The sequence below is a fragment of the Talpa europaea genome (assembly GCF_964194135.1).
Source record: "Talpa europaea genome assembly, chromosome: 3".
Classification (NCBI taxonomy): domain Eukaryota; kingdom Metazoa; phylum Chordata; class Mammalia; order Eulipotyphla; family Talpidae; genus Talpa; species Talpa europaea.
Window position 1 is genome coordinate 112722966 of NC_140069.1, and position 24224 is coordinate 112747189.

At 33.3% G+C, this 24224-nt stretch overlaps 1 protein-coding gene across 1 annotated transcript in view; it reads left to right on the plus strand.

The window, feature by feature from the left end:
- Nucleotides 1-23624, plus strand: part of LOC311168907 (cadherin-related family member 4-like) — a gene marked incomplete at both ends in the record, with an annotated part of 76873 nt that extends 53249 nt beyond the window's left edge. Inside the window, 3 exons of the mRNA XM_084230611.1 lie at nucleotides 10061-10202; nucleotides 10390-10643; nucleotides 23490-23624. Coding sequence (XP_084086737.1) covers nucleotides 10061-10202; nucleotides 10390-10643; nucleotides 23490-23624 — 531 coding nt within the window. The remainder of the gene's footprint in view (nucleotides 1-10060; nucleotides 10203-10389; nucleotides 10644-23489) is intronic.
- Between the last annotated feature and the right edge of the window lie 600 nt (nucleotides 23625-24224).

Genomic DNA, 24224 nt, shown 5'->3' on the forward strand with positions numbered 1-24224 from the left:
GGGTGAGAGAATTCACCAGAGCAAGAGAGGGGAACAGAACAGGCAAACTGATGAAAAAATACACTGCTGAGGGGAGCAGCGGGCGGCAGGAGAAGTCTGTGCACCATGTGGGACCCTAGCTGGTGGCCGGGGATCGAACCAGTGCTGCAGAGGCTGCAGGCAGCTTCTCAGCCCAGCGCTCAACTGCTGCGCCACCAGGAGAGGCCCTATTATGTATCTTTTATTTCTGTTTACTAAGCTTAGGATATATCTAAATGATATGTCTATGTCTGTATCTATAGAGAGAATTTGATAATGCATATAAACAAAAATAATAAAAGACATAAAAATAAGCATCAAATGGGATTCCCTACCTTGAAAATTTTAAATAATTTAAATAAATTAGTTGTCAAATAAGGGTAAATAAATCACAGCATTTACTTCATACAATATGATATTAACTAGAAATGCAAAATATTTTGTCAATTTAGAGTAAAATTGATAGCAAATAAACATATACAACACATTTTTAGTGAACACATGTACATTTACTCCCTGAATAGGAATTAATGTTTTATTATTTTATATACATTAACTTGAAAATAGTTTTAAATTATATTGTAATTTAGAGATCTATATTTTTTATCAATCATTTCCTAATAATCCATAAACACATCTGCAAATATGAGAAATATGTGAATCTATTTAACTTCAATACAGAATTTAATTATTTATTAGTTTTCTACAACTGCAAAGTACTGCAAACTGAGTGTTTAAAACAACAGAAATATGTTGTCTCATAGTTTCAACTAGAAGTTTAAAATCAAGGTGCTGGCAGAACTATGTTCTCTCTGAATACTCTGGTGGGTAATGTATCTATCACTTTCTCTTATCTTCTGCTATTAAAATCAGTTCTTAGCCTTAATTTGTGGCTGCAATCACCAGCATTTCTGTCCTTGTCATCATACAGTATCTTTTTGTCTCTTCTTTCCTTAGAAGAACCCCTTATTGTATTAAGAACCCACTCTACTCCAAAATGACTTCATTTACCTGAATTAGATCTGTAAAGACTCTATTGCCAAAAAATATCAGATTCACAGATATTGAGGTATAACACTAGAACATATCTTTTGCAGCACAATCAATTCATAACAATCACATATATGGTCTTAGTCAGTTTCTATTTTTGGAAAAAAGCATTTAATTAGAAATTGGCACAAACATTCTGAAACCTGGCAAAAGTCCACCATTTATGGACTATATGGCTGAAGAGAAATATTTAACTCTGGGTCTCAGGTTCCTCACAAATAACTTGTACTGATAATACTACTCTCAGCAAAGGTTTTAGTGAAGTTTTAATGAAAAATATATCCAGCAGAGTGTTAGGGACATAGTAAATACAAAGTAAAATTTAGATTCATCATTGCTTTGGCTATTGATATAACTGCTTTGAGTTTTACCCAACTTTCATCGAATAGTTTTATACAGTGTCTAATACAATATTACATGAATTTACATAGATAATATGATACACTTTTGGTCAAGCTAGTTGGAAAATTTGATCAGAATTCAGTAACACATTTAGAACTAAACGAAAATCTATGCTAGATAGATAGATGACGGGTAGGTAGAAAATAGATAGATAGGTATACATATAATATGGAATCAATAATATAAGTTATTTTATTTTATCCTCTGCTGAAATTCTTAGAATCATCAGTAGACTAAAATATTATGAAACTTTGAAATGTTGAGAAGTAATAGTACATAGTAGGTCTCAAATTAATCTTTCATGGACCAAATTATTTTTTCATAACTTGGGAAAGTTATGTTTCTTAGAACATAAATCACTAATGTACATAAAAAATAAATGATATTAAAAATAAAACAAGAAATTTAAGTACAGTGATGTGCCAAATTACATAGATATTAGTGAACAACTTAACCTATTAGATACACACTTTCAGTGTTAATAGATTTTTTAAATTTATCTATCATAGTATTCAGGATGACAATTATGACAATTTAGAAATTACTTTTAGGGATTTTTCTGGTGAAATTATTTGCCTTTTCTTTCTTTTTTAATTTGAGGTAATGTTGGTTTACATCATCGTTTGTATTTTTGGAAAAGAGGGTACCCCTTTCATGTGTTATTACCATAGTTTACCCTTTACCAAAGGACTAGTAGTCTACCACTTTATTTGAATTAAAATACACAAACAAAATGCTTTGGTTAGAAGACTAATATTCTCAAGATATCAGTTCTTCCCAACTTGATCTACAAATTCAACTAATCTTAAGTAAAATACCAGCATGACATTTTATTGATATTGACAAAGTGATTCTAAATCACTAATTTATGTGGAGAAGTAAAAGACTTAGAGTAGTAAACACAAAGAACAGCAAAGACCAAAGATGGAGAAGAGACTACCCAACTTCAAGACTTAGTATAAAGCTAAATTTTCTTAGCTATACTAACTGTATAGTTATATACTCACTATAAATTAAATAAGAGAGTGTGCTATTGGTGAAAAATTAAAGAGGTCAACAGAACGGAATAAAGAGCTCAGAAATATACCCACCTCAATATCAATAGTATGAACTGATCTGTGATAAAGGATTAAAAGGCAATTCAACAAAGAGATCCTTTTCAACAAATGTTGGTAGAATAACTGGACACTTAGATAGAAAAATAAATGTAGACACACACCTTTCATGAAAATTAACTCAAACTGGATCATAGATCTTAATGTAAAACTCTAAAATGTAAAATTCCTAGTAGAAAACATGGAAGAAAATCTAGGTAACATAGAACATAAATACAATATAAAACACAAAATTCAAGTGCAAAATAATTGATAATAGTAGAGAAACTAGACTCTATCAAAGTTCAGTACATTTTCTCTGTAAAGAATATTGAAGATTGGGGAAAATTTTTTTACAAAAGACAGCTAATAAAGTTATGCTCTCCACTATGTACAAATGACTCCTAAAATTAAAAAAATGAGAAGACATGTCATTTCCAGCTAGAAAGGTAAATGATTTGTGTTCTATGGAAAGAACTGGTGTGTGGGAGGGAGTGAAAAAGATGATCCTTCAGAGATTAACCACAATCATTTTCTCTTATATAACAGAGTCCTGACCAAGTTGACAGTACAAAGGATAAAAATTTAGGGACTTAATCTTGAATGTCCTTGATTACTTCATTAATATAGAGAGAATGGTGTACTGAAAATGAAGGGACAAATAGTATTTGAAGTCTAAGAAGAGTGGAAAAATTTGGACAAGTTAATATTGGATAATCCCCAGTAGTACTACTATTTTTACTCTAGTTCGATAATGGGAAATTTGCCAGACTGTAACAAAGGAAATTCCAGATTATGATTTAGTAGATACTCTTTATGTTGGCTTCAGTGCCACTTTGCTTTCTGTATAGACTGTCAACATTCATACCATCTTATATTAGTGCAGTGTGTCAGACATACAATTGCACTCACTATGGAAACCAAGATTTCTCATGAGAATGAACATTAGGATGACAACAATGTTGGATACATATACCCACACAAGAGCTTTTTTTCTGACTTTTCTCTTTTTCTTCTTTGGCTAAAACAAGAAATAAAGCCTAAGGGGTTTTGGTTTTTATTTTCATTATTTGTTTGAACCTGAATATAAGTTTGCTTCTATTTTTAATGCTGTTGTTATTTAATACAACTATTTTTCTTGTTATAGTGTAACAAATCTTAACATGATGAAAGCATGGGTGGGAAGCAATATTTTTACTTTTTAATGTTATTTTGGCTTAAAGGATATGTGTGGAAAAAAACACAAAGGAAAAATTATGCCTATGCCCACACACAACTAAAAAGTTCTCCTAAGTTATAGTAACTAAAGTCTAGACTCTGGTTGGAGGCTGTGTGTGTGTGTGTGTAAACCCCAGAGATAATATAAAAACAGTCTTTTGGGCATCCTCTGAGACAGAGGATGTTCAATCAGATTCCAAGAACTCAAGAACATGTGTTTTACAAGAGAGAAAGCCAAAAATACAAACTTTCCTGTAAGAACTACAAATACCATATGGAAAATTGATCCCATAAACAATGAAGAAAAACATTATAAAGGAATGACTTTTAAATCCCACTATACCAGTTAATGGATAGAGTCCAGTCTTTTATCGTAATTTCAAAAAAAAAAATATGACTGAATTAAAGAGGAAAGTTTGATTTCAAGTACCATTTCTCATTCTCTTAGCAAACCTCATCTTATTATTTGCAAAAAAAGAAAAAATAGTTAGAGAGAGAGATCGTTACTTTTACTGGTTTCTGTCTCATTTGGGTGTTTCTATTTTCTTTCAAATAAAGCTGTAGGATGGTGGCAAATTTATGCTGTTTAAGTTGTAAGGAGTCCCGCATCTATAGAGAGACCAGAGACACCATAGTTTCTGTATTGGGGAAATTATTTATTTAATTTGTAAAATCAGTAAGGTGGAACAGAATTCAATAGTAAGATAAATTATAATTAGCATAAATTTCATGTTTAAATATAATGATATATATATATTTTTACTATTATTTCCAAATGATTAAGCAAACCCTGTCTTATATAGTCTCAAGCCTATTCTAACCATCCACCCTGTGCATATATTAATACCAAGCTTCTTACTCTTTGGGTCCTGTGCAAATATGATGATCCCCCAGTGTATTGGTGGTGTTACATCACAGCTACATACAATGCTTAAGAACAACAATGGAGAAAAATAAGTTATTTAAATACAGACTTCACATAAACAAAATGCAATGTTGTTAGTTGTTATGTAACTTCCTTGACATATTCTTTTTTGTACTAACAATGTAAACTCAAGGTAACTTTGACTCAGCACTAATAATTTGCACTCTGCTATTTTTCTCTGAAAATAATACAGTCAAATATGCAGCATTGACTTAGTGAACTGATTTATTTTGCTGCATTTATAAAAGTAAATTTTGCTATGTCAGCAGTGATTTCTAATGGTCTGGTCATTTCTAATTTCATTCCTCTCTGGGGTCAGGACAGAGAAGAGGGCCTCTGACTTAGGCAAGGATGTAAAATTCTGCTTCTTGGTTATCTGGGAATATGGTAGTTATAATTGGTTGCATTTGTTTCTAGACAGCTTCAAAATAAAATTTATACACATTGGGTTTGTAGCTCCTGAGCTAAAATGCTTTTCCAGGTTTCTTTTGTGCTTTCCCAAGGCAACAATTTTCATCATTCCTCAACATTCTGTACCAACTGCAACAGATTAAAACTGTACAATGCTGAAGCTACCACTTGTCTTATAACACCCCTAGGTGGCCTCACACCATCTCAGTCAAATGTCACACACAAACATCCAAACGCCTCTAGGATCATATTAAAATCTTAAAGGAAAAGACCACCAAATAAGAAAGATAAAAATAATTAAGAAGAAGAACAATTAAATAAAATAAAAATGAGATGTCAGATTAGGAAGACCTTACCATTGAAAATGATTCATGAATATTGAATCTGGCTTTTCTATTCAAAGGTGATGCATTCCCAAGAATAGTAACAAAACTACGGTTTGCCATCCTTAAACACTTGAAGTTCCCTTTTTTTGGTGTCACTTTTACTTAAATGAAATCTTCCAGTGATATGAAATAAAACCTAAAATTCACATAAGACTTCTCCTTTTCCTTTGGTACCTATTAAACAACTCTTGTGTGGTCTTTTTGCTCAGCTTGCATAATAAACAGGAGTCTCAGAATGATGCACTGAGCTATGTCAAGATGCCATCTATAGGGCCTCCCTGTGGCGCAAGGGGTTAAGCACAGCTCTGTGAAGCTGTCCTTAGCCTCTGTAGCACCAGTTCGATCCCCGCCAGCCAGGGAGCTACCCACGTGGGGCAGCAGACCTCTTCTGTCTCACCTGCTTCTCCCCTCAGCAATGTTTTCAATCTGCCTGTTCTGCTTCCCATTCTGTCTCTGGTAAATCCTCTCACCCTCCCACACCTCTAGCCTGTACCCCAGTTCTTGTATGCATAAATAAATCTTTAAAAAAAGATGCCATCTGTAGAAGTTGTAGAAATATAGAAGAAAAAGCTAAAGGTTCCAAGTTTATATTGAATTCTTAAGCACAGCCCATTTATGCCATATCAGTTATACATCTGCATTATATTTTCCACTAAAATGGAAAAAGATAGAAAAAATGAAAATTTAGGTAGAGTACTGGCAATGAACTTTATTTTCATAGAGGAATGTAACCGTATTTCTATTTAAAGCATATTGCGTTTTATAGCAAATATTTCATTTAAAATGTTCAAAATATGTTTGGATAATTAAAAGTAACATTTTATTAGCAAGGGAAACCTATTGGAAATTTTGTTTAAAATTTCAGGCAAATATGAAGAAGTTATAAAACAGACAAAGACATAGCTTCTTAGAACTGGCATGTTTTAATATTTGTATAAATGAGCCATCATTTAAAACATGAATGTGTCCTCCTGTTTACTCCTGATTCATCCTCAGAAGGCTGCATATGTCTAAGGATTTGCCTACTACTTCTTGGTTACTCAAATTACTAGCATACAAATGTTTTTAGTAATCTCTTCTGATCCTCCATATTTCTGAGTCAACTGATGTAACTTCTCTTTTATTTCTTATTTTTTTATTTCTTATTCTGTTTATAGGAATTGTCTCCCCTTTTTTTGTGAGTCTAGGTAGAGATTTTTTTTTTCTTTTTAACTTTTCAAATAACCAGCTTATTGTTTCATTTACATTTGCAAATATAGATTTCAATTTCATTTATTTCTGCTCTAATTTTTTTTCCTTACTTCTATTCTCCTTGGTTTTATTTGTTCTTGTTTTTCAAGTTCCTTAAAGTGAGTGGTTAGCATATGTGAGCTCTTTCCTGTTCTTGATGAGGGCCTATATTACTAATACAGCTTTTGCTATGACCCACAGATCTCAGTAGTGTCTTCATTTTTGTTTTCAACAGATATTTTTTAAATTTCTTCCTTGATTTTCTCCATTAGCCCAATAATTGTTCAGTAGTGTGCTGTTCAGTCTCCACATATTAGAGTTTTCCCTAATTTCTTATGTGTTTGAGTCTAGGTTCAATAACATTGTGCTCAGTGAAGATACTTGATAAAATTTCTGTTCCCTTCTGATCTTCCCCTTCCAGAATACCCATATAGCTTGTATTTCCTTTTCTAATGGGATTGGATAATTCTTGAAGTGTTTCTTAATTTTTTCTTCATATTTCATTTTTCTTCTTCCATCTGGTTTATTTGTACATTATCATTTTTGAGGTCACTAGTTGAATCTTCCACTTGCTCTATTCTTCTTCCATATAATTCTCCCAAATTTTTATCTCCTCTATTGATCCTTTTATGCCCTACATTCTATTGCTTTTTTATTTGAAGTCTTCAATTTCTATCTTCTGTTCATTGATTCTATTTTTCAAAATTCATTTATTTTCTGTGTTTTCTTTCATATCTTTGAAGTGCTTTTCTGTGCTGTCTTCCATTTCTTTTAAATTATTACTGTTATTTTGAATTCTGTATCTGATAGGAAGAAAGGATCTTCCATGTCTTTGTGTTAGGATTCTGGAAAGATTTTCTCTCCTTATAGTAACATATTCCCTTGAGAATTCAAGGTGCCATGTGTTATATTTTTCCATCTGCCCATTTTATTCCTCTTGAGTTTGCTATGTTTTTTAAGTGCCCTTATCAGAAAATTGGATTTCTGCAGAAATTCTACTTTTCCAGCAGGTCACATTTTTTTTTTCAATTTTTCTACACTTTATATTATTTTAGATGCTGGGTTTTCTAGGATTACTTATATTGTACTTCAGGGATCTGTGATATTCAGCTGCTGAGTCAGGAGGTATGGAGGGGCGTGTAGGAGTACAGTTACTGATGAGAGGGCTGACTCATATTTGTGGCACGATCAGCTGACCACCTCTCTGGGGTTCCATACCCAAGTCTCTGCAGTCTTTACAGTGGGGAGAAAGAGGGGAGGAGAGGAGGGATTGCAATCCTACGTACTATCCTTGTTCTTTTAACTGAAGACCTGGACTGATGTTCACACCCCAGACCCTCTGCACATATCTCCCCTTAGTCAAGCGTGTGCTCCCCCCCCCCACACTGCACTATCTCACTTCCAGGGATACCAACAATATGGCAGCAGCTCTGATGTTTGCACCTTAGTCTTCTGCTCTGGACTACAGCTTCCAGGTATCTCTCTCCACCTACCATTTGGTGAATTGGAGTTGAATCTCTTCAGTGTCCCTTCTGATGCAAACTGTGTTGGTTTCTGACATCGGGGGTGTTTTTTGTACATTTTAAAAGGACAGATTTACTAGGAAAAGGAGAAAGAAAAAAGAGAGGCACTTGCATAGTCACATGCAGGAAGGTGTGATGCCTCCTAGTCTCTGATATGTTACAGTGTTACACTTTATACCCAAGTCATGGGACCCTATGGGTTCATCTTTCTTGTGTAATTTTCATATTATCTTCCCACAAGCAAAACAGATAATCTCTTCTGAGTCCATTTTAGTCCAACCTAGGGATATTAGACTATACTAGCATATACTGTGCATTCAACGAATATTAGTTGTAGTGATTATTTATTGCTAAAGTAGTTGTCAAAAACTGTGGAAGTATGGGCCTCCCCTGGTGGCCCAGCGGTTGAGCCCTGGGCTGTGAAGCTGCCACAGCCTCTGCAGCACGGGTTCCATCCCCGGCCTCCAGTGAGGATCCCACATGGCGCGACAGACCTCTCCTGCCGTGCCTGCTGCTCCCCTCAGCAGTGTACTTCAGTTGATCTGCCTGTTCTGTTCCCCGCTCTGGCTCTGATAAATTCTCTCACCCTCCCGTGCTTCTGACTGTACCCAGTGCTTGTATAAATAAATAAATAAATCTTAAAAAAAATTGTGGAAGTATATATACTGCTATCTCCTTTTTTTGTATTATGCTTGCAGGGAAATAGGGAGACTAATGATGATTTATTTTTATGGAAATATAGTATCAGATCTTAAATTTTAAATGTATCAGTACTTAACCAGTTTAATAGGACTTGCATATTAAAAAGTACCCTTTTATGGTCTCACGGCATAACCCAACAAACCAAGATGCACTGCATTGGACTGGAAGAAAAAAAAAAAGACTAGAATTCCTCTGATTCTCAGGTGGCTTCTAAGGAAATGAGTATTCAAAGTGAAGGACTCCAGGATGTTCAAGAAATATTACTAAGAGGAAGGAAAGCGTGAGTGGAACAGGCATTTCATTTTACTAAATGAAGGACATAATTTGGTTTCATTTCACTTTATATTTTGATAAATTGATAGTTTCTTCACCGAGTACTACTTTGATAATATATCTGAGACTATGTTTATAATCTTCAGGAGAGTGAATAGATTAGCAACATCTGTTACAGATGAGAAAGAGAAGGGGGTGGTGTCAAGTAGCTGATCAAACACTTTCTAGCCTTGAATAGGATAGAACACTTTAGAATTCAAACATTCCCAGAGAAAATATAGCTCCTTTTCCAATCTAACTGCTGGAATCTACTACATGTCTTATGTACCAAAAGAATTTGAGTTTCTTAAGAATAAAAACTAGGAAGTACAGACTGAATTTGAGGGCAAAAATACTTGCAATCAATAAAACTGAATATATTTAGCAATAAAGCTGTCCTATAATGAGTACCACCTCTGAGGAATTGTTCAAGGGGAGACTTAATCTCATATATCTTCTTGATAAAAGGGGCATGATTAGAGAAGTTTCCAATCTTGTTTTAAAATTGAATAAACTCCTGAATATTTTAAGTACCTGTCCTAGTGAGATTTCATAGAAAATAGGCATATATTAAATGAAAATTAATTATTTGTTCATAAAGTTTTAATGATGAAATCAAAATTAATATTCTTCCAATGCTATAGCAATATAATTAAAATTAATTATAGAAGTATGTTTAAGCAATATTGTGAAGGTAAAAATGAGTAATAGAAATTAAACAAGAAAGTGATTAGATCTGATAAGATTCTTAGGATATAATCTAAAATAGGTATTATTCTTGGATTATAGAATGTGAATGATGAACCTCCTGTATGCAATCCAGCACATTTGGAAACTCAGATTTATTCGACTATTAAGATTCCTTTTATTCAGCTCAACTGTTCAGACAAAGATTCTCCACAGGAACAACTAAGCTATTCAATTGTAGGAGGTAAGATGTCCGATTTCAAATAAGTCAATTCTTTGCTATTTTACAAGATACCCATGTGAGATATTTTATAACTGTTGGAAGCATATAATCATGAAACATTTTTAAGGAAGAGCCTGAAAAAAGATGATAGAAATAATATAATATACAACATAGTTTTATTTCTGTTTTATTACCTCATCATTCTCAGGAAATACAAATAATCAATTCACGCTTTGGAGACTAAGTGTTGATCCTCCTTCTTTGGCCATCACTCAGAATATCCAACTTAATGTATTTCAAGGGATTCAAGATCCCATGACTTTCCAGCTACTTATTGAAGTTACTGATGAATTAGGTGGGAATAAAGCTAGTCAGCTGTCAGCCACTACAACAGTCATAATTCATGTGTTTCCTTGGCCTACAACGCTGCCAACTTCTTCCATAAAAACAACTACAAGTACAGTAAGTACTTAGTGATGAAATATAATTCTAAAGTACTTTGAATTAGTTATAAACATAGAAAGTATTTGGGAACTCTCACAGGATTTATCCTTATATTTTGGCAATGAAAGTTACTTTAATACATTAGAATTTCCATCATCAAAATAAGGGAAATTTATTGTAGCTGTTAGTCATTAATTTTTATTCAAGGTAACTATATCAATGTGAATCATTTTCATAGGCATTTTCAATATCATCTGATTTAGACTCTTAGTTATTCTGTTGATTCTCCTCATAGCATAATTATTTCTATTTAAGTGAATGCTCAGGGAGATTTTGTTATGTATAGTGTACCATATAAGACCTACAAAAATATATGACAAGCTTATTTCCTTGAAAAATCATACTGTCTTACTGGAAGATATTATATACACTTATAGCAATTTAAATAAGTACAAGACAAATGATAGTGCAATTGTTACATAAGTTTGAGGTTGAAAAAGTTTATCTGGATTGAGACAGGCAAATAAGGAAAACAATGATGTAGTTCTTAAAGAACACAAACTACTCTATTTTTTTTTTAATGAAAGAGATGAAAGTTTTGCAGTGTTAAGGTTTAGAATTATCCTGGGAAGAATACAATATATTCTGGGAAATGTTGAGAAGACAGTGAAGTTGGAGGCTACACTTGGGTCATAAAAAAGGAATCTTATGGTAGATATATAAAATTTTTGGTCGTGGGAGATGTTGAATAGGAAATTTGGATGATTACTGAAGATAGAAAGTTAAAACAATTTCATAACAAAATATAGACTACAATGACTTATAAACTTTGCTAACATGGAAATAAACAGAAAATCCATGATACAATAGAATTAGCACATATGGAATGCACCTTCTGATTTCAAATAGGTAGAGTTTAAATAGTCATCTAGGTATTCATATTTGTATACTCATTAATGTTATTATGATATTCTCTAACTGAGCTAACCAAATGAGAGATATTTGAATTAAAATAACTACTGTTGACAAGTTATAGAAGATTCTTCCCATTGCTTGTCTTCATAGTCAAGAAGTTTTCCATTAACTATACAAAATCATCATGATACAAATGTCAATATTTTTGATTCAAAGAAAACAAAAAAATGGATTAAGATTGTGTAGTTTTGATAATGCTCCCAAGTGCCTAGTAAAAGGATGTTAGCATTTTCGCTGTCGAAAGGTAGCAGTCTGCTAGGCCGCCAACTGCTTCTAACGGTTTTCAATCCAGTAAGCCCCACATGATTAAATACAACTAGACATACAATATATAAAGTTACCAAGAAGCAACAAAACCACTAAAAACCAGAAACTAAACAACTACAGAAATCATCAAAAACAATTCTAAAATCATTTTGCCTATCAAGTTCAATAGATATAAATCAAATTTGTAATTTGGTCAGGATATTAGGAATTATAAAAGTATCATAGAATATTTGAAATTATTAAATATAATTGTTAATTAAAAGTATGGTAACTGAAATTAAGATGACCATTTTGATGTATGGACCATGTAAACAATCACTAAATAAATGTTTTGCTTTTTTTTTAACACAAGAGAACATTACAAAATTAGATGACATGTGAAGAAACAAAGAAAGTCTATATAGATTCCAGCTGATGGAAATTATGCAGAATATTATCATTGATCAAAATTATGCTAGAAATCAAAACAAGTAGGTAATTAGGTAATTAGAATATTCCTTTTCTTTAAACTTGGATGGCATGTACCATCCAAGTTCCTGATTAATAAAACAAAATCTAGCAAGGCAGAATATTTATAATAAGTCATAATAGACAGATAAGCAAATTCTGTAGGAAGATGTGAAATAATTTTTAGATTTGAAGTTCAGTGGTATTATAATCCATATAATTCCCTTGGCAAACTGTATTAGGCTTGCTAAAAGAGGCAACACAATTAATGCTGTCTTGAAATGATTACCAACCTGTGATTTATGACCTTACTCCCAAAGACTGTAGAAAACGGTCTTTGCTATTTTCCATAAGCCATATTAGCTTTATGTTTATATGTGTACTTATAAAATACACACATCTCTACAGGGATATATATATGTAACTCTCTACAAGAAACATTACCAAACCGGAAGTAACCTTAGAATTTCTATAGTCCCTCACTTTGCTTATTACACAAATGGGAAATTTGGGAAATGATACCCAAACAGGTTATAACTTCCATTTGCTTGCGAGTGAGCAAACAGATATATAAACACATCTGCAAGTTTTAAGACAGCCTTAAAAGATTTCTGGAGGTTTATTAAATGTATTACAGACTAGCTATCATTTACATATTTAAGCATATTATAAAACTACCCAGTAAATATCATGCGTCCTCCATATATTGTCTTTATAGTAAATTCATGGCCAACCCTTCTGCTAGTTGAGAACAAATTTGCCTAAGTCAAAGATAAACGATCCAGTAATAAGTAAGAAATACCTAACTAGAAGTAGCTTACATAATAAAAACCTCAGGTTCAGAAAAGTATTGGACTATTAGGGCAAAAGTATATCTTTCTAAGAAATGAGGACATTTCTCATTGAAGAGTTTCTAAAGAAAGGTTACAAGAGAAGAGTGATAGGATCAGATATGTCTGGTAAGTCTGAGTGATTGTTGAATAGTCATGGAGAAAACTTGAAGGAAAGACCAGTGAAAGAGAAATTAGCACCCACAAAACCAGTTAGACTCTATTCTAATAATCCAGCTGAGTTGCACCCTAAAATAAGGAAGTAGAGGAGAAATACTAAATCAGAAACGTATATAAGCAATAAAATTCATAATTTCATTATGTTGAAATTTGTACACCTCAATATATCATTGGAAGATAATTTATCTTAAGATTTAACCATTATTGGGCCTCCCCGATGGCGCAGCGGTTGAGTACTGGGTTGCGAAGCTGCCCGCAGCCTCTGCAGAGCCAGTTCGATCCCCAGCTGCTCCCTAGCCACCGGAGGAGGGTCCCACATGGCGCGCAGACCTCTCCTGCCGCCCGCTGCTCCCCTCAGCAGTGTGTTTCGGTCCCTCTGCCTGCTGTGCTCCCCGCTCTGGCTCTGGTGAATTCTCTCACCCTCCCGCGCTTCTGACGGTACCCAGTGCTTGTATAAATAATTAAATAAATAAATCTTTAAAAAAAGTCAATTATTAAAAAAAGATTTAACCATTATTAAACTGTGCTTTTTAAAAAATTAGCAGTTCTTTTACTTTTGAATGTTAAATATGATTTGAAAGGCTTTCTAAATGGTTAGGATACACTGCCAAAATTTTATCTACTTCTAAAATGTAACTCTAAAATCCCATTATAAAATAGAACATTCTTAAAGTCAGATTGCTAAAAATATGTGTTTATGAGTGATAGAGAAATTAAGGCTTGAGAAAAAAATGTAAGTAATTAAAATTAATTCAATTCACAGTAAACATATGGGAAATATCTTCAGCATGAAATGCAATTTATTTTCCAAAAAACTCTTCTAGAGTCTTGAAAAAATATATAGGTCATCTCAAAAATTGTAATCTAGTGAAGACATCTATAAAGGACTCTTCATTTTTTGTGATGCCTAGCATAGTAACTTATAAGTAAAAGGACCAGTGCCATACATTATATATAAGATATGTAATAGTTCTTAATTGGGGGAGGCTTACAGGTGCAATTCATCAACTAGTGCAGAATCTAGTAAAAAGCCATGATAGGGGTTAAGCACCACGCTGTGGGGCAATCTGCAGCTTCTGCAGCATGGAGTTTGATCCCTGGCTGGCCAGGGAGCAACCCACATGGCACAGAAGACCTCTCCTGGTTTGCCCACTGCTCCCAGCGGCAGTGTATTTCAGTTGGTCCGCCTGTGCCTGGTCTGTTCCCCACTCTGTCTCTGTTGAGTCCTCTCACCTCCCATATCTCTGGCCTGTACCCCAGCTCTTGTATGCATAACAAAATAGCCATGATGTCTTTTTCTAGAACAATTTGCAATGTATATGTGCATATGCTTTTATATTCAACGTTAGTGGTAAGAAAACCTGACTAAACATAAGGTTTTATTACTGATTCTGAATTTGTTGAAAAAATTTCCATGAGCAACATCTATTTATATTAATATAAAGTAAACAAAGAAATATAAACCATTAAAATAACTACAGAGAAACTTCATATAACATATCCCATAAATGTGTCAATGCTAGGCATGCTTTATAGATATTACAATAAGTGAAATGATACTTAGAAACTTGGCAAGGAAAATAGGAAGAAATCTCTTTATCTTAAATGTAGATTTAATCAAATATGTGAATAATAAATAAGCTCAACCCAAGAATAGTAAAATAAGCTTAACTGATATATGTAGATTGCTTCCTGATTAACCTTCATCTTTGAACCCGTACTTGCTTATTCAAAAGTTCCTCTTAGGGCAGGTAAAGAAGCTAAGTCATGTTTCATAAACTGAGTTAAACTCAAGCAATTAAGTCCAGATTGGCTGGAGACAATGAGGTAACTGGCTAGACACCATTTCCTGCAAAAATAATCCCCAAAGTATTATGAATCAAAATTCTTAAAACTATCTGCTTACAGCAAATTGAGTCTACAATAAAAAGTTCATAATTAATATCTATTTTCAAAATATGCCTGATGGTAGGAAACTTAAATTCTTCTAATTTATATTTATTTTATTTTTTTACTTTGACTTCAACTTAAACAATTCTTGAGTAAATGAGTAGAAGGAAGAAAGTTTCTATAAATTACTCTGTCCAGTCTTTCTATCAAAAAGTCCTGGTAATCCATCCATATTTCATGAAATGATGAAAAATTTTTTAACCCATCAAAGAAATTAAAAAAAAAGATAGTAGATATGTATAATGAGAATATCAGAATTGTTCATTGTCTTTCACTTAACTTCGAGACTAATTGTAAGGATGTTAGTCAGATAGATAGATAGATAGATAGATAGATAGATAGATAGATAGATAGATAGATAGATAGATAGCAATGAGTTCTGTTTTTACCCTTACAGGTTTTTTACACTGTTGTGTTTACTATAGAGACAAACTACTTTCCCAAGGCTGATTTGACTCCTTAAACATTAATCCTTTTTGGAATATACAACAGAAGATAATGTGTAATCAAATAAGCCTGGAACTTTGTTTTCTGCTGATAATTTAGAACAGTGGCATGCTGGAGTTGAATCACTAAAATGGTTAAATATTCAGAAAGTTTGTAGACTGGTTATTGAGTCTTTGGTAGCTTGAATTTGTTTATAGTGGAAATATTAACACCATGGCAACTGGTAAATACTACATACCAGCACACTACACGAGCACATCTGATTTTTTAGAGTTAGGAAAGTGGATGAAATTTAAAGTGGGATCAAGATGTGAGAATTTAGCAAATACTTATGTATGATAAAGGTTTAGCCATAAAAACCCCAAAAAATCATTTACTTTCTCACCCTTAATTTCAAAGAAAAATGTAACACTATAGTAATATTTTTGACAGACCAGAGTTCCATGGAAGCCACCAGCACTTTCTAATAAACTGAATCTAACTTTCACTGTTTATATCTATTCAAAATTACATAACAAATGAGGGAAATATTTTACTTGCTGTGATCTGTGCTTTAAAACATACTATGCCACCTATTCTACCTTATGATCTTTCAATGTAGACCTCATTGTATTTCTATGATCTCCCAGCTTCTCCTGCTTTGAACTCAGTTGCTCTTGTATTTTGTCTTAATCTAATATGAAAAAAATAATGACACAATGTTAATGGTAATAGTGATCATTAATTGTCTGTTGGATAGCTTATAAAAGGTATTTTTATTTTTCATAGCAACCCTAATTACTAGGCAGCTTTGTTCCAAAGAAAATTCACTTGCCCAAATTAAAAGACTGTCATAATTTCAAACCAGATCTATCTATCTATAGAGGAAATATTTGTTTCACTACTCTACTATTTCAGTATTTCTTAAAATTGATTAATTGAAGAAACCCTCTTAAAGAAAAAACAAAACTCCAAACTTCCAGCACTGATCAACAATTTCATAAGACATACTAAATGATAACTTGTCAAGTGTAGTATCATAATTGTAACAATTTGTCTCTTATTTATAAGAATATATTATATTATTTATAAGAATATATCAATACAGAAGCAAGGTATAATGGGTTGATGATAAATGTCATATCTTTAGTAGGCCAGATGTTGGAGAAAATGTTTAGAAACATATAAAGGGAAGCATGTCCATTTTATCTCACAGAGCATCCAGCACAGGTGTGATTATGAGATATGATATATGTATTTAGCTCTGTGTGAAACAGCAATAAATATTTTGTTGGACCTAAAGGGGAAGATGGAAATTTCTGCTGTTACTTAAGTCATTGGGCTGCTCAATCTATATCTGTATGCCAGGCAAGTTTTCTTTTTAAGTTGTATACATGGGAATTTAGTGATTAAGTCACTCTTTTTTGAGGTGTGTATGGGAGTAGAGTCTCCTGGTGACCCTGCAAACATTGCTCATTCTACTAGGGTTAGAAGTGACACAAATTATGCAGCTGCTTGGGGACAAATTTCCATATTTTGCATTTATATACATATAAAAATAGTTACATGAAAAATAATAAGAATAAAATCTGACTTTTTTTATTTTTGGTCTTTGTATTCAAAGATCATACTTGACTCCCAGTATGAAACAGACACATAGTAACATGAGCCATTTCAAAAGTTGTGGGCATCAGTAAGGAAAACCAACATGGCATCCCCCTACCTATGACTTCAGAAGCAGATTACAGTCTAGATAACTGATACATAATTTCCTTTTCTGGTACTACTTGACTACTCTATTGCATAAAAAGTATAAGACTAAGTCAAGGCTTCTCAATAGAATAACTAGAGTTTAATTTTAAAGGATATAGTATCTTATCAAATTAAAAAAATCATATACATTACTCTCTTGACTGAGGTTATGTTTTAGGAAATAATGTTCTTATAAATAAGCACCTCCCCCTTCTCCCACTGGAAAAAACAGTCACAGATTTCATTAGGTCATATTTACTGAATTTCCTTTATCAAACTCCTCAAATTTGTTGAATCTTCTCTAAAGTAAAATTTTTATAATTGTCTGCTATGTTTGCGTTTCCATATGCAAGAAGAGATGATTTAAAATACAAAAAAAAAGGCTAGTCAAAAATACAAGTTTAAAACTATGCTCTGTTTCATGATATTGGTTATGAAATTTCATCATAACTTGTCACATATGTGCACATTTAGCTTCGATAGTGAATGTAATAGTACTACTTTAATATAGAATATAATTTTCTTTGCAATTTATTTGGAGTTGATTTTTTTAAAGTTACTTATAAATTGGAAACAATAGCATATATTAATATTTTACAAAACAAAGAAAAATACATGGATTTCAAAGGTTATATGGGTGATCAAATTGAGACACATAAATAGAGATAGTAAATTTTTAAATTTATCTTGCTTTCCTAAATAATATATTCTTGCTAATGATTCTATCTTTCATTCTAGGAAAATCAGCTATATGATTAATTATATTCATATTTTAAAATACTTTTTAATTTTTGCGGTCAGTTTCATGTTTATACCACATGTTAAATAGTACTTAGGAATATGAGAATAGATAAACTGTAGGAGTAATATCACAGTAAAATATGAGTTAAATGTTTAATAATTAAAGCTTGGAAAACATTTTGACAACTTTACACTATAAATTCTCACCTTACATGTTCATTCATAACATAACTAGGTATTTAATCAAAGGAATGTAATGTTTGAAATGAAAGAAACAATATTAATGTAGTTTTACATAAATTCTGTCAGAACAGTTTTTACATAGATGCTGAGCCATCTTAAGGCCCAAGTGGTATAAGAGAAAGAGTGTAGACTTGGGAATAAGACAGAGGTTGGTTTAAACCCTACATCTCTCACTAAAAAAAACTGTGAATCTGGGCTGAATTATTTACCACCTCTGAGTCTCATCGTCTAATCGTTCAATGGGAATTATTAAAACCTACTTTAGAAATCTCCCTACTGCAATGCCCAGAACATAGGAGATGATTAATATGTAATAGTATATTAGTTATTTTATAAAGATTATTAATTGAGTAAAACACAGGAACAGATTGTTTGACAATATTAAGAATATGTGATAACCAGTATAGTTATTAAATTTCTACTTTTCAGTTGCAGTGCCCACTATAGAGAAAAAAGTTTTCATGTTTACTTTATACTGTTAATATATTTAAAATGTATTTTGACAATATTTAGTAATTTTTATAGCAATTTTAAGCAAATGGGGAAAATAGCACATTTGCTTATACTAGCAGTATTTATTTAGCATTAATAATTATTTTAGATATAATATGGTCTGTTTTGACTTGAAGTATTTGAGACAGTATGGAATTAATTATTATATAAACTTGAATCAGAAATTCTTATTGACAAACTTTAAAATCATCTTCAATTAGAGTTAAATGAAATAATTTCAAAATTAGTAGAAATACAAATTGCACTCTGCGAGGTTATAGTTTTACACATCTGCTGTGACTCTAACGTCTATGGATGAAAGATTTTATGACAGGCAAGAATATTATTGTCTTTTCTGTAAAATATAGCAAGTTAAGTAATTAAGGCTATGAATCAAATCAAATTAATTGCACACAGCTGTAAGAAGCTTAGTGTAGGACCACAGAGCAGATGGGAAATTCTTTTGTTTTCACTGGTGATTTACCTAATGGAGAGATAAATGTCTGATGACATACACAGTCCAGTGTTCTGTCAATCCCTAGCCATTTATTTCATCAGTCTTCATGTTCATGACAGAGAGGAGTAACTGCTCCAGTGTTCAACCATGAGTATCTTCATGGTTTCTGCTTAAGCAAGCCTGACAGCAATAGTCTCAACCTATATTTCAAATGTAAATATATAAGGATAATACTCTGCAGAGTAATAGAGACATAACCAAAAGTGATTACCTGAAATTTTAGATTGTAATAAATTAATTCTTAATAATTTTCTTATGAAAAATAATTGCATTCATAATTAAACTTCCTACCCAGTCATGAAATTTATATTAATAAATTTATCTGTACATAAAATTTCTACCTTAAATAAAACCATCACTTGCCTTACTCAAATTCAAAGTTTTTCATCTATTATCATTCACATTATAAAGGAGAAACTGACAAACCAGGAGTCTTGAGTTAACGTTGCTAAGTTCATAGGCTTAGATAGGTATTAGAACTAGAAAGACTGGCAAAAGGAAAAATAATTGTTGTTTAAAGACTCTTCTGACATGTATGGTGAATGTTTTGGAGAAAAGAGTAAAATTAGGTGAACAGATTGGCAGGACTCATATGATACAAAGGCTTTATAAGCTATGGTAAGTATATAGATTTATTTCCAACTAGTAAATTTATAAACCATATAACAAACATGGTTAGGAAGGGTGAACAAATGCAATGTTGGAGAGACAATATCACAAATTGTGGTTTGGAGAATATAAGTTCCAAGAAGAGATACTTGAAAGATAAGTAACTCGTTGTTGGGTAGAAAAAGAAGAAAAGACATTTAAAAATGGTGGAAATTGGGAGATTTGGGTGTGAGAGTACATGTCCATTTTGAAAGGAAATAAATTAAGTGTGTCTAGAGCATGTCAGAACTGACCAGAGGTAAACCCATAAAGGAAGATGTCAGGTAGACTGAGATAAGGCTAGAGTCAGTGCTGTGAACTTTGGATTTTGTTGTATAGGAAATATAAAGGCAATTTAGATTGCTGGGAAGTATAAATAGTTTCAGAACTAAAACTAGACCAGCAGAGTGGAGGATAAAAGTGGAAGGGAAGAATAGGGACCTCCAGACTAGTTAGGTTGCTATTACAAGAAGAAGGCAAAGTGAATATACTTTTCTCATGATTATTATTTCCCGGGGACAAATTAAAACATAAGGTGATAATGTAGTAAACTCTGGAAGCACTGATAGCGTCAAACGCTAACCATTCAATATATTTTTAATTGTTTAAAACAGCAATTGAAAGAATATATAATAGAGATAGCTAAGCCTGCACATAGTACATGTTTAAATATTTACTTTGTGTATATGGATTAGTAAAGAGATTAGAATAGCTCTGTGCATTATACAAAGGATTTTGGAAGGATCAAATGAAACAAGAGACATAAAAGCTCTTGTAATACATGTGCTATGTAAATTCAAGTCATTAATACTATATTTAATACCTGTAGAGAGATTTTGCTCTCTTAATATAATTTCTGGGGAAAAAAAACAGTAACGTGCATACTTATGTTAGACTTGCAATTAAAAAAAACAACAACACATGTGGCTTTCATTTTTATTAAAATTTTAGCGATGTCTGGTGTGTGAGTATGCATGGAAAAGGGGGGAAAAGACAGAATGAAGAATCATTAAAGTCCACCATTATTTGTCAGGCAAATAAAGCACAAGAAGGGAGCCGGATTCTTTCACATTACCTTTAAGCAATTTTCAAATACCTTGAATTAGCTCAATATAGTTGAATTTTCAAGGAAAGAAACATTTATAATTTTATATGAAATCTACAGTGACTTACAAACAATGATGTCACCCTGTTTTGATAAAGGAGCTGGAATTTTTTTTTTTAAAGATTTATTTATTTATTTATACAAGCACTGGGTACAGTCAGAAGCGTGGGAGGGTGAGAGAATTCACCAGAGCCAGAGCGGGGAGCAGAGCAGGCAGAAGGACCAAAGTACACTGCTGAGGGGAGCAGCAGGCGGCAGGAGAGGTTTGCGCGCCATGTGGGACCCTCCTCATGTGGCCGGGGAGCAGCCGGGGATTGACCCTACACTGCAGAGGCTGCGGGCAGCTTTGCAACCCAGCGCTCAATGGCTGCGCCACTGGGGAGGCCCAGGAGTTGGATTTTTTTTTTTCCCTCAAAACATTCATAATATTCTCATTTTCTTGGGAGGGAGCATTTTTACTAGAAAGAGCATGCTCTTTTTTTTTTTTATTTTTTAATTCATAGAAGAACTGGGGTGTAGGCCAGAGGTGGGGAGGTGAGAGAATTGACCAGAGACAGAGAGGGGAGAAGAAGAGGTGATTTACTGAAATATATTGCTAAGGGGAGCAGCAGGCCAGATGGGAGAGGTCTGCTGTGCCATCTGGGTTAGTTTCCTTGCCAGGGACTGAACTCAGGCCATATGAGTGACAGCATCATAGCACTAACACTTAACCCCTAGGCCACCAAGGAGACCTGAAAGTACATGTTCTTTAGATACACACAAATATAGATGAACACTGCTTCTGCAACTTAATGGTTATGGAATTTTAGGTAACTTACAGAAGTTTCTCTGGGCTCAGTCCTCTTTGTCATTTGAATGTCATTTACTTGTCATTTGAAAATACAGCACATTGTTTATTTAAGAAGCCAAGGACATAGCACTTCAGCCGACACTTGTGGAATCAGATCTGATGTCCTGGTCTCCCTTTGTACAGACATGCCCATAGTGTTTACCGTAAGATGTTTAATCATGTAATACTTAATGTCAATAACTACCAAAGTTCAACAAAGCAATCAGGATTTCTCTCATTGAATTACATAAGTGTGCTATTTTGGTTGATTGACTCTGTCTCTTTGCTTCCTTTTTCATTTTTGTGTAACCAGCTCCATGACATAGATTGCCTTAAGAAAAGGCACACCAAATGCCCTTATCTACCAATCTTATCCTATCCTATGCTGCCATCTTCTGGGGATATAATTCTACTTAGCCACGGAAATAGGATTAAAATCTAGATTCAATATGTTATTAACTTCTTAAGTGTTTACATTTTAAATGGTCATGGGAAATTTATCTGGGAAAAATGCTTTTGTGAATTTATTATAAAGAGTAAAAAATGGCTACAGCCCATTTTTGAAACAATATGTTCCCCTATATCCCATTCACTGATCATTCAAACTGCTATTTTGCCAATACTCATTAATATCTTCTGTATGTCAAGAACTTTACTGAATTCAAACAAAGAAAAAAGTAATGGTCCTTTTTTAATAGGAGTATATTTTCTAGTAGAAGACTCCCAGAGGAAATAAATATGGGAAATTACTCCAGATAAGAAAGTGGAAATATGAAGAAAGTGATGTAGTAATTTCTACACAGAAGTTAGGCTTCTTGTAAAAGCAATGATGGAGCATAACCTTGAGATATGAACAGGTGTTCACCAGGAGCTTACTATGCCAGGAGAGACAATTGTGACAAAGATAATATTATGAAAATAGACATTTGTTTCTAAAGAAATAAATTTCAAATTTATTTTTGGTGGCAGAAAAAGTGTTAGTGCATAATGTTTAGTAATGTGTTCTGCTTTTTTCATTTTTCAAATAAATATAATTAGATAATTTTATTTTTTAAATTGAGATTTTTTTGACTGTGCTTTTGGTGTCTAGAATAGTCAAAACATTTAAGGTGTACAGCAGCTTGATTTAATACATTTGCATTGGGATATGATTGCCAGTGTGGTGTTAGGTAACACCTATAGCGAGTCATGTAATTATCGGTTCTTCTAGTATTGGAAACAATTAAGATATCATGTCTCAGCAAGTATAATGCTTATAACATAGTTTTGTGGTCTATAATCACTGTACATTGTGTTAGATCTCCAGGTCATTTTGGATCTGCCAATTTCAAATATGTACCTTTAAAAATAAAAGAACAAAGTGAAATGTGCAAAAAATTCCAAACTCTCTGTATACTAATCTTCATATTTGTGTCTATTGCATCACTATTAACATTTGATAAATGTTTATTATATTTCTCAGATTACTACTTCCATCTTAATGAAGATTTCATATTACTGGAGCCCTGATAACTGGCTTTCCTCAGTGTTAACTCTAACGGGAATTCTTTTTGTGATGTGTCTCTATGCTGTTGCGTGGTGTCTCTTCAAAGAGTAAGATGTGAACAGCATCTTCTATTTGAATGTACTGTTGTTCATAAAGTACATCAAGAGTGCCTCTAAAAGGTCATGATGGATGTGGAGAGTAGATGGATGAAAATGTTATGAGTATGATGGAAGTATTGACTATTACTTTTTTTTAAAAGATTTATTTATTTATTTATACAAGCACTGGGTACAGTCAGAAGCGCGGGAGGGTGAGAGAATTCACCAGAGCCAGAGCGGGGAGCAGAGCAGGCAGAAGGACCGAAGTACACTGCTGAGGGAGCAGCGGGCGGCAGGAGAGGTCTGCACACCATGTGGGACCCTCCTCCGGTGGCCGGGGAGCAGCCGGGGAACGAACCGGAACTGCAGAGGCTGTGGGCCACTTTGCAACCCAGCGCTCAACCGCGGCGCCACCGGGGAGGCCCTTGACTATTACTTTTAAGATGTTATGCTGATGTTACCTTTACTCATTATCATGAAGGGTTGAGAGATAGGTAACAGCATCACTCTTTTATATTTGGATACAGGATGGCAAGCAAGACCTTCTGGTTGCAAAATGAATATTCTCTCCCTAAATAATCAATCAAATGAGTGAAGCTAAAAACCATTTGTG